This window comes from Musca domestica, unplaced genomic scaffold (assembly GCF_030504385.1).
Source record: "Musca domestica strain aabys unplaced genomic scaffold, Musca_domestica.polishedcontigs.V.1.1 1, whole genome shotgun sequence".
Taxonomy (NCBI): Eukaryota; Metazoa; Arthropoda; class Insecta; order Diptera; family Muscidae; genus Musca; species Musca domestica.
Genome location: NW_026712114.1, coordinates 20,854,166 through 20,868,911, shown reverse-complemented (window position 1 = coordinate 20,868,911; position 14,746 = coordinate 20,854,166). Strand labels below are relative to the sequence as shown.

The following is a 14,746-nucleotide window of genomic DNA, read 5'->3' as shown; positions in this document are numbered from 1 at the left end:
ATTTCAATAATTTTTATACAACATTTTCAATTCCAAAATCGGTTTGACAGTTCATTGTCCCAGCAGCTGTGTCGATGCGACTACCTGTATTCTCTACCATGATCTGGTTTTTAACATTTTCAGGAACACCTTGTTATTGCGTCACGCTAAATGCCATAACAAATGCTCTGTTCCAGAAGCTGCAAGAATCTACTAGTTCTGCAATTTTTTTCGATATCATAAAGAGAAAATCGGTTATAGTAGTAAAAACTTTTGCATTCTTGCATTTCTGGAACATTCCGAAAATGCGTAAGGCCTACATAAGGTCGCATGGCAGAAGAATACGGGTAGATGCATCAACGCTTGGGAGCATTGATATGTCAAAAAATTTAAATGTTTATTCCAATATAGGTAGATTTTTATATGTTTTCTTATACTACGTCATTCGGAGGACATTATAATTTGCGTTTTTCAACAATTTTTACAAATTTAAATAATTTTTCATTCAACATTTTCAATTCCAAAATTGGTTTGACAGTTCATTGTCCCAGCAGCTGCGTCGACGCGTCTACCTGTATTCTTCTACCAAGTAAGGTCGCAAGAAGACTACTTTTAACAACAATTTGACAACAAACTTAGTAGTTTTTGCACTATTGTGACTTAACTCTCTTTTAATTTAAACTTGGTTGTCAGCATGGTAGAAAAATACAGGTAGATGCATCAACGCTTGGGAACATTGATTGATATGTCAAAATTGTTTAAATATTTCTGCAAAAATAAGTACATTTGTCTATGTTTTACCACACAACGCCAATCGGAGGTTGTTATAATATGCATTTTTTAATAATTTTTACAAATTTGAGTAATTTTGCATTCAAAAATTTCGATTCCAAAATTGGTTTGACAGTTCATTGTCCCAGCAGCTGTGTCGAAGCGGGTACCTATATTCTTCTACCATGGTTGTCAGACGTACTTACTTACTTACTTACTTACTGGCCGACCTTTTATAGGCCACAGCATGGCAGAAGAATACAGGTAGATGCATCAACGCTTAGGAGCATTGATATGTCAAAAAAATTTAAATGTTTTTTAAATATAGTTAGATTTTTAAATGTTTTCTTAGTCTTATTATTTCGGAGGTTATTAAAATTCGTGTTTTTCAACAATTTTTAAAAATTTAAATAATTTTGCATTCAACATTTTTAATTCCAAAATTGGTTGTTACATTATCGATAACGATTAACAATAATCACCATGCCCCAAAGCGTTCCTTTTCATGTTGCCTTATTATCGCGCCATTGAAATGGCTGGATTTTCTTTTAAAATATGATTCAAACTGCTCCATATATTTTATTTCCTTGGCAAAACTGCCTAAGGTGTTTAAAGCTCGCCCAGCAATGTACGTTTCTTCCCATAATTTATTTGTATTTTATTTATTAAAACACAGACACAGTTTTATTCGATATCATAAATATCGGTTATCGTAGGAAAAACTATTACATTCTAGCAGTTCTGAAACATAGCAATTAATATACATACATGTGTTTTACTTGTTTGGCGAAATACGTCTACCATGGTAGAAGAATATAGGTAGACGCATCGACACAGCTGCTGGGACAATGAACTGTCAAACCAATTTTGGAATTGAAAATGTTGAATGAAAAATTATTTAACTTTGTAAAAATTGTTAAAAAAAGCGAATTATAATAACCTCCGAATGATGTCGTATAAGAAAAAATATAAAAATCTACTTATGTTTGAAAAAATATTTAAATTTTTTTTCTTCTGCCATGTACGTCTACCGAGAAACATTAGTTGTGTTCCAGTACTTTTTTAGTAGTAAAACTAGCAGAAGAGAGAACAGTTCGAAATGTCATTCTCATTTAGGTTTGCTCAGAAAATAAGGGAACGGAAAATTAGCAGAAATGCGATAAAATGTCAAAATTCAAAATTCCAAAAGTAAACAGCCTAAATCGGACTGGTGAAACCTTACTGAAAAGAGCTCCAACATTTAAAAAATGAGTATTGAAGACGATAAGTTAAAATAAATAATTTATAATAATAATTAATAATCTGATTCCTCATTCAGCCAGTCCTCTTCACTTTTCTCTTTTTGTTTTTTGCACGACAAATATTGGTTTTTCCTTTAGTTTTCAAGTTGATCATTTTCTTTATTGAAATGTATCAATACATTTTTCAGCCTTGTTAGCCCTGCCAATTAAATGTCAAATTTACAATATGCACATTTCTGCTCGGCCAAATTCATGTAGCTAAAACAAGCAGAAATGTGCACCACTCAGCGCCATTTTTTTCTCGAGAGAGCTGCAAGTTTTGCTAGTTTTTGGAGTACGGGAACACGTTGTAGCAGAATTAGTGCTAATTAGTACTAATTTGCAGGTTCTGGAACACAACTAATATCTTTTGTTTCGACCAAGTATGTCGAATTTTTGGTAACGCTATTATGCTGGTATATTCACACGCCTGTTTTACGCCACACGCCTTTCATGAAGGGTACTCATTTGTCATTCACATGAAATTTCCCAAATGATAACATCAACAATATATTCCCGCCTCATTTTCGTTTTGATGCAAAAAGTTTTGCAATTACAAGCAAGAAGCATACATTCTAAACAAAGGCGTCGAATTGATAAGTTGCAACATCTGCTGGTCTCAGAAAAAATTGCTGAAAAACAGTACGATAAAATAGATTTCATTTTTAACTGTCTCTTAAATTAATTTCAACAAATTTAACCATGCCCGGAATTCCTCCATTGTCAACTGGCGTTTTACCGGTAAGTATGGAAGGATTTACCCAAGTTGTGAAATGTAATGAATGCTTATTATTCTTTTAGCGCATGATGTCTGGTGAAGAAATTGAGGGTCCTGTTTTTCAAATAATGGGTGCTAAACGTATAAATAGCGGCGATTCAGAACGTGTCCGTCTATTGGTTTCGGATGGTACATATTTCAATAGTTATGCGATGATGGCTACCCAGTTAAACACGAAATATGCTGACGACCAATTAAAAGAATGGACCATTATTAGAGTGGACAAATACATAACATCTGTGGTCAATAAAAATGATGCCGGCAAGTAAGTTTATATGATATTTTATCAGCAGCCCGATATACATTATTTTTTATTACGCGATATAATTGTCTCATATTTGCGTATTATTTCTCGTTCCGAATGGACAAGATTTGCGTTTTCTTAATAGCTATTCTCTGCGAATAACTATAGATTGATGTAGAGGAATTTTTCAGGGTAACCATACAATAATCGCTTTACGGTTTTCATCAGATATTTCCAAAGCCTCTGTCAGTGGTGTTTCAATTTATGCCTTCTAAATGGTTATCCTGTGCGAATAACTATGAATTGATGTAGAATAATTCAGGGCAACTATTCCTTCATTAATCACTACGGATTCCATTAGATAGATGTCATTGGTATTTCAAACATGAAATGAAATCGCAACCCTTCTTAACAAATAAAATATTTTATTTAATTTATGATATGATAAATCGATTTTCTCTCAAAACGAGTTGAATTAGTTGCCATTATAAAGAATAATTATCCGCATATGTTTACAAATCTATTCAGTTTGATATGTCTTGACTCGTCTGCGGTTGGTTCTAATGTATTTTTCTTATTTCTTAAAGGCGAGTGTTGATCATTTTGGAAATGACTGTTCTTATGCCCGGCTCCCAAGTGAAGCATAAAATTGGTGAACCCGTTAATTATCAAGAAGCCATATCAAAAGGCGAAGTTTCAGCTGCAGCTCCTTCTCATAAAACTATTGAGAATAAACCTAAACCAATGTACACTAATCACAACAACAACAATCTGGATTCGACCATTAATTCAGGCCTTACACATCCCATCGCCAGTCTTAGTCCTTATCAAAATAAATGGGTTATAAAAGTTCGTGTAACCTGCAAGTCCCCGCTACGTACTTGGAGCAATGCCAAAGGTGAAGGTAAACTATTCAGCATTGATTTAATGGATGAATCCGGTGAAATACGTGCGACTGCATTTCGCGAGCAATGCGATAAATTTTATGATATGATAGAGGTCGACAAACTCTACTACATCTCCAAGTGCCAATTGAAGCCAGCAAATAAACAGTACTCTACATTAAAGAACGATTATGAAATGACATTTACCAGTGACACTGTGGTCCAACCTTGCGAAGATGATGATGATGGTGGAGTACCTGTTGTTAAATACGATTTGGTTCCTATATCTCAGGTTGCAAATATGGAGCCAAAAGCTGCTGTAGATATTGTTGGCGTTTGCAAGGAAGTTGGAGAATTACAGGCCTTTACCTCACGTACCACCAACAAGGAGTTTAAGAAACGGGATTTGACTTTGGTAGATACCAGCGAGGCTGCTGTGACGGTAACCATATGGGGCGATGAAGCTGTTAATTTTGATGGACACGTACAACCGGTAGTTTTGGTAAAAGGCGGCCGGATCAACGAATTCAATGGCGGCAAATCTGTTAGCGTTGGTAATGGTTCGGTTTTGAAAATAAATCCCGACATACCCGAAGGTCATAAGCTCCGTGGTTGGTTTGATAATGGTGGCGGAGCCAACATTACCAATTCCGTTTCAGCCAGGTACGAATCCATATCATTTCTCATTTGTTTTTGTCGTAACTAAAATTAAATATTTCCATTAGAACTGGAGCTGGAGGTGGCTACAGCACTGAATGGCGTACATTCTACGAAGCCCGTAATTTGGGCACAGGAGATAAAGCGGATTATTTCCAAACTAAAGCTGTTGTACATTTGATTAAAAGCAATAACGCCTACTACAAAGCTTGCCCACAACCAGACTGTAATAAGAAGGTCATCGATGAACAAAACGGTCATTATCGCTGTGAAAGATGTAATGCCGATTTTACCAATTTTAAATATCGTCTCCTGGTCAATGTAAGTGTTGGTATATCTCGTTAATCATTTGTAGTTTCAACAAAGCAAATATTTTTTTTTTTCAGATGAGTATTGGTGACTGGACTTCCAATCGCTGGGTTACCTGTTTCAGTGATATGGGCGAACAGCTGTTGGGTCGTAGTGCCCAAGAAATTGGAGAAGCCTTGGAAAACAATCCCACAGAAGCTGAAGAAATTTTCACTTCAATAAATTTCCATTCATATGTTTTCAAACTGCGTTCCAAAGTCGAAACCTATGGGGTAAGTAGTAATTAAATTTTCATTCAATTACTAAAAAATAAATAAATATTTCGTTTCGTTTTTTTTCTAGGACATGAGTCGCAGTAAGTTGACCGTACAATCAGCTGCCCCTGTCAACTATAAAGAATATAACAAATATTTGATTGATAGTCTTAAAGAAATGACCGGTATTAATAAGGCTTAATTAGATTACGTTGTATTTAAGAATTATTTTGTTTATTTGCACATCATAGAATTTAGATTTTTATTGTTTACCTTATTTGTACACGTCGTTTATAGTAACATCCAAAATTTATACCTATTGTAATTAAAATTATTTACACCTACTTGGAGGCAACATGTTTGTGAATACATTGAAGCATTCATTAAAATTATTCCTATCTTTAATATTAAATTTGAAGTATTTTATTTGTGACAACCCTATTGTTGTCACAGAATGGGCAAAGTTGATTGCTGGATTTATTTTTGGAGACTGTAGTTGGTGATTGGGATTTTCTCCTTCCAAGTTCCCCAAATCTAACATAAAATTCTTTTCATATATGATTTTGTCTTGTTCTAAACAAAGTTCAATTGTGTGGTTATTTTACTTGGGGAAAATGTATGTACTCGGAAGGAGGTAAACAGGGAGATTAGAAACTCCCCAATAAATGTTGAGGTTAATACTTAAAGGGTTCGCAATCTAATGTCTTTATTTTTTTAACCAGTGCATATTTCGTGAAATGTAATACTTAAATCATGTCTGATTTGTAATATAATTAGTTTATCCTTCGAATGTGAACGTGTTAAAGAATGTGTACGAATTTGTGAAGATAAGAAACTATCATCAGCTTTGTATATAAACAGCGATATTGTCGTGTTTAGGGCACAGAAATCCCGACCGCATCCGTTGAAAAGCCGATGCAACCGAAACGAGACACTGTTTGGATCGGATTTTCCATTTTTCTTCGAAAATGAGTAAGGAGTGGCCGTTATAAATTGGTCGTCCTGGATTCAACAGAACGAAAAACGTAAATAGATAACCAACATTTTATGGAAAAGAAAAGTGAATTGCTTGGGATGTAATAGGATTGAAATGAAGTTCTCCGACCAAAAAAAACTAGAAAAACCTGTTAGGGGAAAAGGTAAAAACGACGGTTAGTTAGAATATTGCATTTTAACTAAATGGGTTGTCCTCTAAACCCTTGAAATGTAGATTTTATACCCTCCACCATTCTATGGAAGGTATATTAACTTTGTCATTCCGTTTGTAACTCCTCGAAATATTCATAATAGACCCTACAAAGTATATATATATATTCTGGATGAGCGTAAAATTCTAAGACTATCTGGCGATGTCGTATGTCTGTCTGGTGTAAACACGCTATCTTTCGAACGAATTGAGATAGAAGTCTAAAATTTTGCATACATGCTTAGTTTACCAGTAGGCAGGTAAAGTCTTAAATGGGCCACGTTGGTCCACGTTTTCGTATAGCCCCCATATAACGGTACCTCCCGATATTCGGTAATTTCATGATTTTAGCGGCATTATTATTTAAAATTTTGTATTTGAAGTTCGTAGTATAGCCTATGACAAAAATTTTTGAATGCAGGTCCAAGTCTTCGTATAGCTCCCCTATATAAGGGTACCTCCCGATATTCGTTTTTTTTGATGATTTCAGTAACATTATTCACCGGAATCGTTTCAAATTTCGTACTGGAAGATCCAAATGGGTACTACAGTCTATGGCAAAAAATTTTGTATGCAGATTCAAATCTTAGCATAGCCCACATATAACGGTACCTCCCGATATTCAGTATTTTCATGTTTTTATTTATTTCGAATTTCGTAATTGAAGTTCGCAATGGGCACTACAGCCTATGACAAACAACTACAGTCTATGACATAACGGTCTTCATTTAAATGGTAGTTTTCGGATTTTTATTTGAAATTTTTCAATTTCTTTCGAAATAGTGGAGGGTATTAAAAGTTCGGCCCGGCCGAACTTAGCTGCTTTTTTACTTGTTAACTTTTGCATCAATTGCTCTTGGTGTAACTGTAAATCTTTATTCAACCCACGTTGAGCCAGGATTTTTTTTGTTGAAAACTTAAATTTCTTTTATTGAATTTAGTTTTAATTCCTTTTTAAATTTTTTTCCTTAAACTCATAATTTTCCCGTAATTGGTTGTCTGTTTTTAAAGCGCAGTGGCAAAATCCACTACCACAAATACGTAGTCTTAACTTATATTAATACGCAGTAGTCGCGTAAGAATCATTCCCCGCTGATAAGGATGGCTTTTGGCAGATGTTAACAATTTTCTGTATTTTTTTTAATATTTCCCGCAGTGTAACTTAAACGTGGTTTACCGGTTCAAGGCATGTCTGTTACGATGCCAAGTTGGTGATGACGATCAATTATGCAACGAATCATTTCTTCTGAAGGCAAAATTCTGACATTAATACATCGACGATATGCATAAAATGATAGATCTCTGTAGTGCAATTCTATAATTAACGACAATTAATTCAACAACAATTAAAACTTTTTTTATTAAATAAACATTCTACTTTCGAAAGATACAGCATTTTGTCGGTAACTGCAAAAATTGGTGGAGATCCCACTACTGATTTAAATAATATAACTGTATTTTTTGAACAATTGCATAACTCACCATTGAAACACAATAAATAAAACCAAAATATATTTTTTAATGTTTATTTTTTTATTTGTTAAAATTAAAAACTATGATATTTTGAAGGTTATGAGTAGAACATGATTTGTTTGCTTTGTCCATTTGTTTTTCTTCTTTTTTGATTTTACTTTTAAAGATATCTCTTTATTTGTGTATGAGTGTATGTATCTGTAAATGTATGCATCTATTCAATTCGTTAAATATAAATTTATATAAGTATAAATTTATTATCTGACTAGTTTATATATCGATAATAACTTGCATATATGTTTTAAATATGTTATTGTATTAAAATTTTTTAATTCCATTTGTTTTAGTAAGAAATATAAACAGCACTCTAAATAATAACAGAAATTATCAGATGATTTTCTGATTAACAAAAACTAGAAATAAAATTAAAAAAAAAACATTAAATTTTTTAAATAAGGTAATATACAAATTCGAATGCCAAGGGGAGGGAGGCGTGATACAACAAAACTTACAGAATAATGTAAATATCTTATACAAAAAATATGTCTTATGTTTCATTTGCGCTTTTTTTTTTTTGTTTTAGCCCTAAGAGTATGCATAATTGTGTGCGTATGTATGCGTTTTTTAGCACTTTATTGTTGAAGATAATTTGTCTTACTAGTTCGTTTGTTTTGATTTGAAATATTCAAAAATTGTATTTATTTTTATTTTCTTTTGAAATGTTATTCTTATAAAATTATGTGTATAAACATTATTAAATTTTGTTGTTTTTTTTTTAAATATAGTTTATGTATTGCATGTTTGTTTGGTTATATAGTTTATTTCAATAAAGTAATGCCTGCATTGCACAAAGTTTTCAATTCTAAGGTAGTTTTTTTTTTTAATTTTTGAATGTTGTTTTTGCTTTTATTACGTATGTGGCTTTTGTTTTTCTTTTGCTATAAAAATGTGGTGTTTTTCGTTAACATGTTTGCAAAAAGATTTTCTTTTGCCGCATAATATATATTTTTTCCGATACGTCATTGGTTTCACAACATTGGTATTTTGATAATTGTTGCTGCGTTGTAAATTATTTTTTGTTTTATTTTAGGAATACACGTTTTGATTTGTTTCGTTTTTTATTCATATAAATAATTTGTTATTATTAAAAAAGAAAAAATAAATTTGTTGGCGCCTAGAAGCATGCTTCAATTTTGTCTCCTCAATAATACATTGTATAAAAGGTTCATCAAGTTCTTCATCGAAATAATCATTTCTGACCCAACAAAGTATATATATTCTTGATCAGCGTAAAATTCTAAGACTATTTAGCTTAGAATTTTTCGTCCGTCCTATGTAATTACGCCAGACTTTAAACCGCATGTGATAGAAATCAAGCATTTTGCGTTTTGCTATCTTTCGTCTGCAAACAGCATTTGATTTTAGCCATAATTTTTAAAGAAGCTGTTTAAAATTCGGTATTTAGATTCACCGGAAATGTTTCAAATTTGGTATTTGAGGTTCGTAATGGGTATTACAGCCTATGACAGAAAATTATCGGTGCATGTCCACGTTTTGTTATAGCCCCCATATAATAGTTCCTCCCTAAATTCGGTATTTCGATGATTTTTCACCGATTTTTTCAAGTTTTGCATTTGAATATTGTAGTGGTTTATGACAAAAGTTACCTATGCAGGTCCACGTCGTCGTATAGACACTAATATAACGGCTACATTCGGTATTTTTAAGATTTTAACAGAATTTTTAAGGGTTTTAATTTTTTTGAAAATATCCAAAATCGTTCCAAATGGTGGAGGGTATTCAAAGATAGGCCCGCTCGAGCTTACAGCTTTTTTACTTGTTTTTAAGTTACTTTTCAAGTGGTGAAGGGTCGGCCGAACTTAATTTCTTTTTTACTTGTTTAAGTTTACTTTATCAAAATTTTGACCATTTGTATGGAAGTTACCTCAAGGATATTGTATATTTGTATATGTACACTTGTCATTTTAAAAATTGGATAATCACTTTCTGTTGAAAATTTAGACGTTTTGTGTGAGAGGTACCATAAGGAGTGGACTTATATTGTCCATCTCATAACTCGATTTAAGTTTAACCATATTATACTGATGTACAAAATTTGGATAACCCCTTTGAGAATTCTTTTGCATATCAGCCAGTCGGACGAACACCTCTAGATCTATTCCTAATCTTCGAAAACAGAATTCGTCCTAAAAGATCTATGGTTTTACGTGGTACTTTTTGGCCGTATCAAATGACATTTAATAGTTTGGCACTTTTAAATTAAGATCATTTCTGACTCTCCTGGCTAGGTCCATTCAAAATTTCTTAAATCAATCATACCTTCGCTTCTATAAGAAGATATTCCTCATGATATATAGATCAGTTGGTGGTTTTGGTAATGAACTATTTTTACATGGACCAAATGACGATTGCACGATTGTAAGACGATGGCAAAGCAACATCTTAAATTACTTTTTACCACACGATGTGGTAGCAACAACGATACACAGCAACCGCCATATTACCCAGCAAGGATTGTTCACGTTACATGTAGCTCAAGTAGGATTTAGCTTGCATTTTTTTTTGCAAAAATCAGACATAATTTACAGAGATGTAAAACTACCTGGAATTTTTTTTGGAGATTTAGAATTGAATGAGACCGTCATAAGGGCGCTATGACCAAATGTAAAAATATTTTGAAACATTTTCAAGAGGTGGCTTCCCAACCATAGTTTTTTAAATTGCTTGGGCCATTAGAATATCTTATATCTGTGTCGTACTGTCATATGTGACAAACTTGTAAGATACTGGATTAAAATTTAAATAAAAACTAAAAAATATATATTTATTCATTACACAATTTGTATACATACAATGATTTATAAATTAAATTCAATAAATTAACTGTGACCCAGCACAAATTTAGACAGGCCTTGGTATTGACTTTTGATTTGGGTTTCCAAGGGAAATGGAAAAGCCTTTTATTGAAAATCGAATATGTTTTTGACGGCACAAACAAAATGAATTCTAAACTCCAAGAGCATAGTTCTTCAGAACAATTTCTTCTTTCTATGACTTAGTCAGAAAAGAACTATATATCAGTTCTTTTATAGCTTCAGATTGTGATCAACAAATTTCTGTTACGTTTAGTCCAACCATTCTAAGCGATTTGCAATTTGAAGGTGGGAAACTTGCAGACTTTTTAACGGCATGACCCATGCTATTCGACAAAAATTCCGCTTTACCTAATGAGTTATAGGAGTTTGGGGCAATGATTGCCTTAACAGATCCCAATCTTTCACCGAGTCATACAAAATTAGATTATCTAGATCAATAATAGATAAATCACATACAAATTGCAAATGAAAGTGGGTCCCTGTTGTTAGGCCCATATGGGGATATATCTAAATACAAAATGTGAAATTATAAGTTCTCTACATCTTGGGATTCCGCAACACATCTTACATTTCTCATTTGGAAGCATGTCATCGCTGGCCATAGCTAAAATCCGTTTGGGCATGGACATGTGAATGACGATGACAACTATGAGGCTGCGGCTGCTGTTGTTGTTGCTGTTGCTGTGGCTGCGTAGTAGTAGCATGAGGACTAAAAGCCATTGTGGCCGTATTGGTTGTCAGCGATTCCTGGGACTCCTGAGAAAAATATTCATGTGTATGAATTTCGGGCGGTTCAGTTGGTTGGTATTGCATCAAATGTGGCACAGCATAATCGTGTGAATCGTGACGCCTATGATGACAATGTCGAGCATGCTGCGGCTTATGGTGATGCGATTTACTCAAGTACGATTGCCTCTGACTACTGTCGAGCAGAGCAACGGAGCTACTGGTTTCCAGTGAACGTGTGGTACTGTTATCGTTGTTATACTGATAATGTTGATTATTTAAACTCAACAGAGATGTCGAAGTGGTACCCATCATTGCAAGATTATTTGTATTTCGATCGACTTTAAAGGAAAGGCCACATGAACAGTGTTCAATGTTGGAATTGAAATTGTTGGATATATCAAACATGGACGATGTTGTTGTTGTTGTGCTCTCCATTGTCGTTGTGGTCGGTAAGGAGGATGGTAAGGTGTACGAATGTTGTTTGGCGGCATAATTTAATTGTTGTTGTTGTTGATGAATTGAGGGTGGAGCATGAGTGTGTGCATGAGAATGATGGACATGGGAGTGTGAGGCGAATGCATTGTGTTGTTGTTGTTGTTGGAGAGTCTGAGATTGTGTTGTTGTTTTGTGATTTATATTTGCATGGTTAATGGATGATCCCTTTAAGTCATTGTAATGGTGATGATGCTGATGACTGGGTGAACCTACTGACGTATTATTGGTATTTGTGGTCATATTCATTGTCAACGATGTCATTGACTGAGAGGCATGCACCACCGCCTGTTCCGTGAACATGGTGCGCGTTGGTGGTGGCGAGGTGCTATTTGGCGTCGATGATGTCTCGGTATTTGTATTAAAGTCTATGCTAGATGTCGATGTTGGCGATTGATGATGGCAGCGACATATTGTAACTCAAAAAGTGTTGCCAAGTTCGTTATGAGTTTCGGTTTCTGTGTCGTCCAGGCTTGCTCTATTCGTCGTCGCCGATTGGGCTTTGTTGCCCAGGGCATTTGCCATAGTTGATTTGGGTGAGACATAGCCATCGTTGTTAGTGTGACCGTTTTGGGCATGAATATGACTATGGTGATGATGATGGTGCGGGTGTACATGCGGTGTTGTCGAGTTGGATGATGCCGTTGCTGTGTGTTGCAGTGTATTGGAATGAGTGTTGAGTGTCGAGGGTCCCTCCAATGAGGCCGATGAGGATGATTCATTCATTGCCGAGTTACCAATTATATTTAGGGATTTTGGTGGTATAGGTGGTGGAGGCATGGGTAAATCTTCCACATCAAAGGAACTTGAAGAGTTCTCTCGTTGCGTTGAACTTAAGCCACCGCCATTGTTGTGGCTGGATGAAATATATTGGCCATTTTCCATGCTTCCGCTGGAGGAGAGGCGACAGTGATCACGATGATGTACTGTGCTCATAGAATTGGTGGATGATTCCTCACTTAGATTATTTAAATGGTTCAACTCATGGGCGCTGGCTGTGGAAATTCCTGAATCACGAAAATCATTGGGGGCATACGACAGTGTAGACAAATGATGGTTATCAGAGGCATGACAATTCAGTGAATGTGCCAGTTGTTGTTGATCTGCCTCGGGATCATCGAAACTAATATCAACTACGGCATACTTTTGATTGTGTTGATGCGAAGTGGAATGTGGTCGCCTGGGCATACTTGAGACGGGTGACTCGCTAGAGAAATCATTGAAAATCATGGGATTGGAAGCCCTTTTGTCGGGAGTTATACCCCTTGGCGGTAGAGGCGGGGCTCCCGGTGAGCCTGGTGCCTGATGATTACGTTTTGGTGGCACTTCTGGTCCATCCATTGTAAGTGAATTGGAATTGGAAAAGTTTTGTGATCGGGGCCTATTTGGTATGGGTGGAGGACAGACTTCGGGATTTTCTTTGATTCCCGCTGCAACCTCCGAATGGCCAATGCTATTCGATAAATTCTCTTTGCTTAGTGTTTGATAAGAGTTCTGGGCACCAAATCTGTTCATGATTGATTCCACAGGTCTCAGAGTGTCTCCGGGTCTTGTGTAAATCTCATCGTGTTCGTAATAATTTGAAGCCGGTATAAGAGAAGTTGAGCCGGTGTTATTGCTGGCCAAACGTTTTTCTGTGGGCAATGGTGGTAGCGGTGTGTTAACTATACTCTCAGAGGCTTGGCGTTTTAATCGTCCCAGCCCTGAGAGGCTTTGTTTTAGCTGTGAAAAGCGTTCCAATAAACGATTATGCAACGGCTGTACTCCAGGCGGAGCCAATTGGCCATGTAATTCCAATGCTTGATCTAGAATTTGTATTTTCTCCAATATTAAAGCTTTCAACTTTTGTACATTGGCCTGTTGACCCTGACCCTGGGGTGACTTTAAAAATTGTTCCGTAAAGAATGCCTCTTGATACTTGCTAATACCGCCCATAACATTGGCATCTATGACGCCCTGTAAACGCATCGAAAACGGATTGATGTTACGCTTGGGATCTTGACGATATTGCTGTATCAAGTCCCAGATATCTTTGCCCACATTGTGCATAGTTTCACAGGCAAATTCGACGGGTGTCAATTCCTGCACCGACTTCTGTTTAACTTCAAACCAACGCAGTATGCCCGGCAATGGCGAGGCAATATCCAAGGTGGTACGTTCAATCCATAGGCTTTTGAATTCGTTGTCTTTGTCTACGGGACCCTTGTGGATGGGACGATCCGATATGAAACGACTCACGTCATTCACTTCATAAAAGCGAGCGATTTTTTCCGGCACCGTAACCATGGCTGTCTTCAGGGCCTGAGCATCGGCCACCGGTCGTACATTGCTTATTTGTATATACTGTTCGGGAGCCGATAAAATTGAATTATCCGGTGGACTATTTGTGTTGAGTGTTTGGGCAGCTGGAAATTCGGTTTGTAAACGTTGTGTAAATGCACTGATGCGTTCATATTCGAGGCCACGATAAACAAATTGTTTATTCTAAAAAGATATTACGATTTAGGGGTTTTAATTGAAAAAATTATAATTTGATGTTGCATTTACTTACCCTAACAAAAAGTGGAAAACCCAAACCATAGAAACCCACACGAAAATATTCCGGTTCGGGTCTTAGTTGAGTCAATATATTCTGAAAGAATTTAGCTTCCAATATCAGTATTTCACTTAGCTTGTTGTAATCGAAACGTTTCGTTTCGTAGAGTAGGGCCAGTTCCTTGCACAGTGGGATGCCCTTTTCCCAGCATTTGCCTTTGTCGAAGTATTTTAGAATCTAAAATAAAAATTGAAAAAACTTAATAAGGTTGAATATA

At 35.5% G+C, this 14,746-nt stretch overlaps 3 protein-coding genes across 4 annotated transcripts in view; 1 reads left to right on the top strand and 2 right to left on the bottom strand.

Annotated features, from left to right (window-relative positions):
• Nucleotides 1-2,547: 2,547 nt before the first annotated feature.
• Nucleotides 2,548-5,568, top strand: LOC131801615 (replication protein A 70 kDa DNA-binding subunit-like). The gene is made up of 6 exons (XM_059120449.1): nucleotides 2,548-2,771; nucleotides 2,832-3,073; nucleotides 3,640-4,599; nucleotides 4,662-4,914; nucleotides 4,980-5,174; nucleotides 5,245-5,568. The coding sequence occupies exons 1-6, from the start codon at nucleotides 2,733-2,735 to the stop codon at nucleotides 5,356-5,358; spliced, it is 1,803 nt and encodes a 600-aa protein (XP_058976432.1). The 5' UTR covers nucleotides 2,548-2,732; the 3' UTR covers nucleotides 5,359-5,568.
• A 2,916-nt stretch (nucleotides 5,569-8,484) lies between these two features.
• LOC109611831 (LIM domain-containing protein A-like) lies at nucleotides 8,485-12,340 on the bottom strand. Its single transcript, XM_020035135.2, has 2 exons — nucleotides 11,281-12,340; nucleotides 8,485-11,219 (listed from the first exon to the last, which is right to left on the bottom strand). Exon 1 carries the CDS (start codon nucleotides 12,234-12,236, stop codon nucleotides 11,301-11,303), a length of 936 nt encoding a protein of 311 aa, XP_019890694.2. The 5' UTR covers nucleotides 12,237-12,340; the 3' UTR covers nucleotides 8,485-11,219; nucleotides 11,281-11,300.
• The window catches only part of LOC131801556 (dedicator of cytokinesis protein 3-like), a 168,932-nt gene continuing 166,525 nt past the window's right edge, over nucleotides 12,340-14,746 (bottom strand). For both annotated transcript variants that reach the window (XM_059120329.1, XM_059120338.1), the window contains 2 exons: nucleotides 14,485-14,706; nucleotides 12,340-14,417 (listed from right to left, as the gene is read on the bottom strand). In XM_059120329.1, coding sequence (XP_058976312.1) covers nucleotides 12,354-14,417; nucleotides 14,485-14,706 — 2,286 coding nt within the window. In that variant the 3' untranslated portion in view covers nucleotides 12,340-12,353. The remainder of the gene's footprint in view (nucleotides 14,418-14,484; nucleotides 14,707-14,746) is intronic.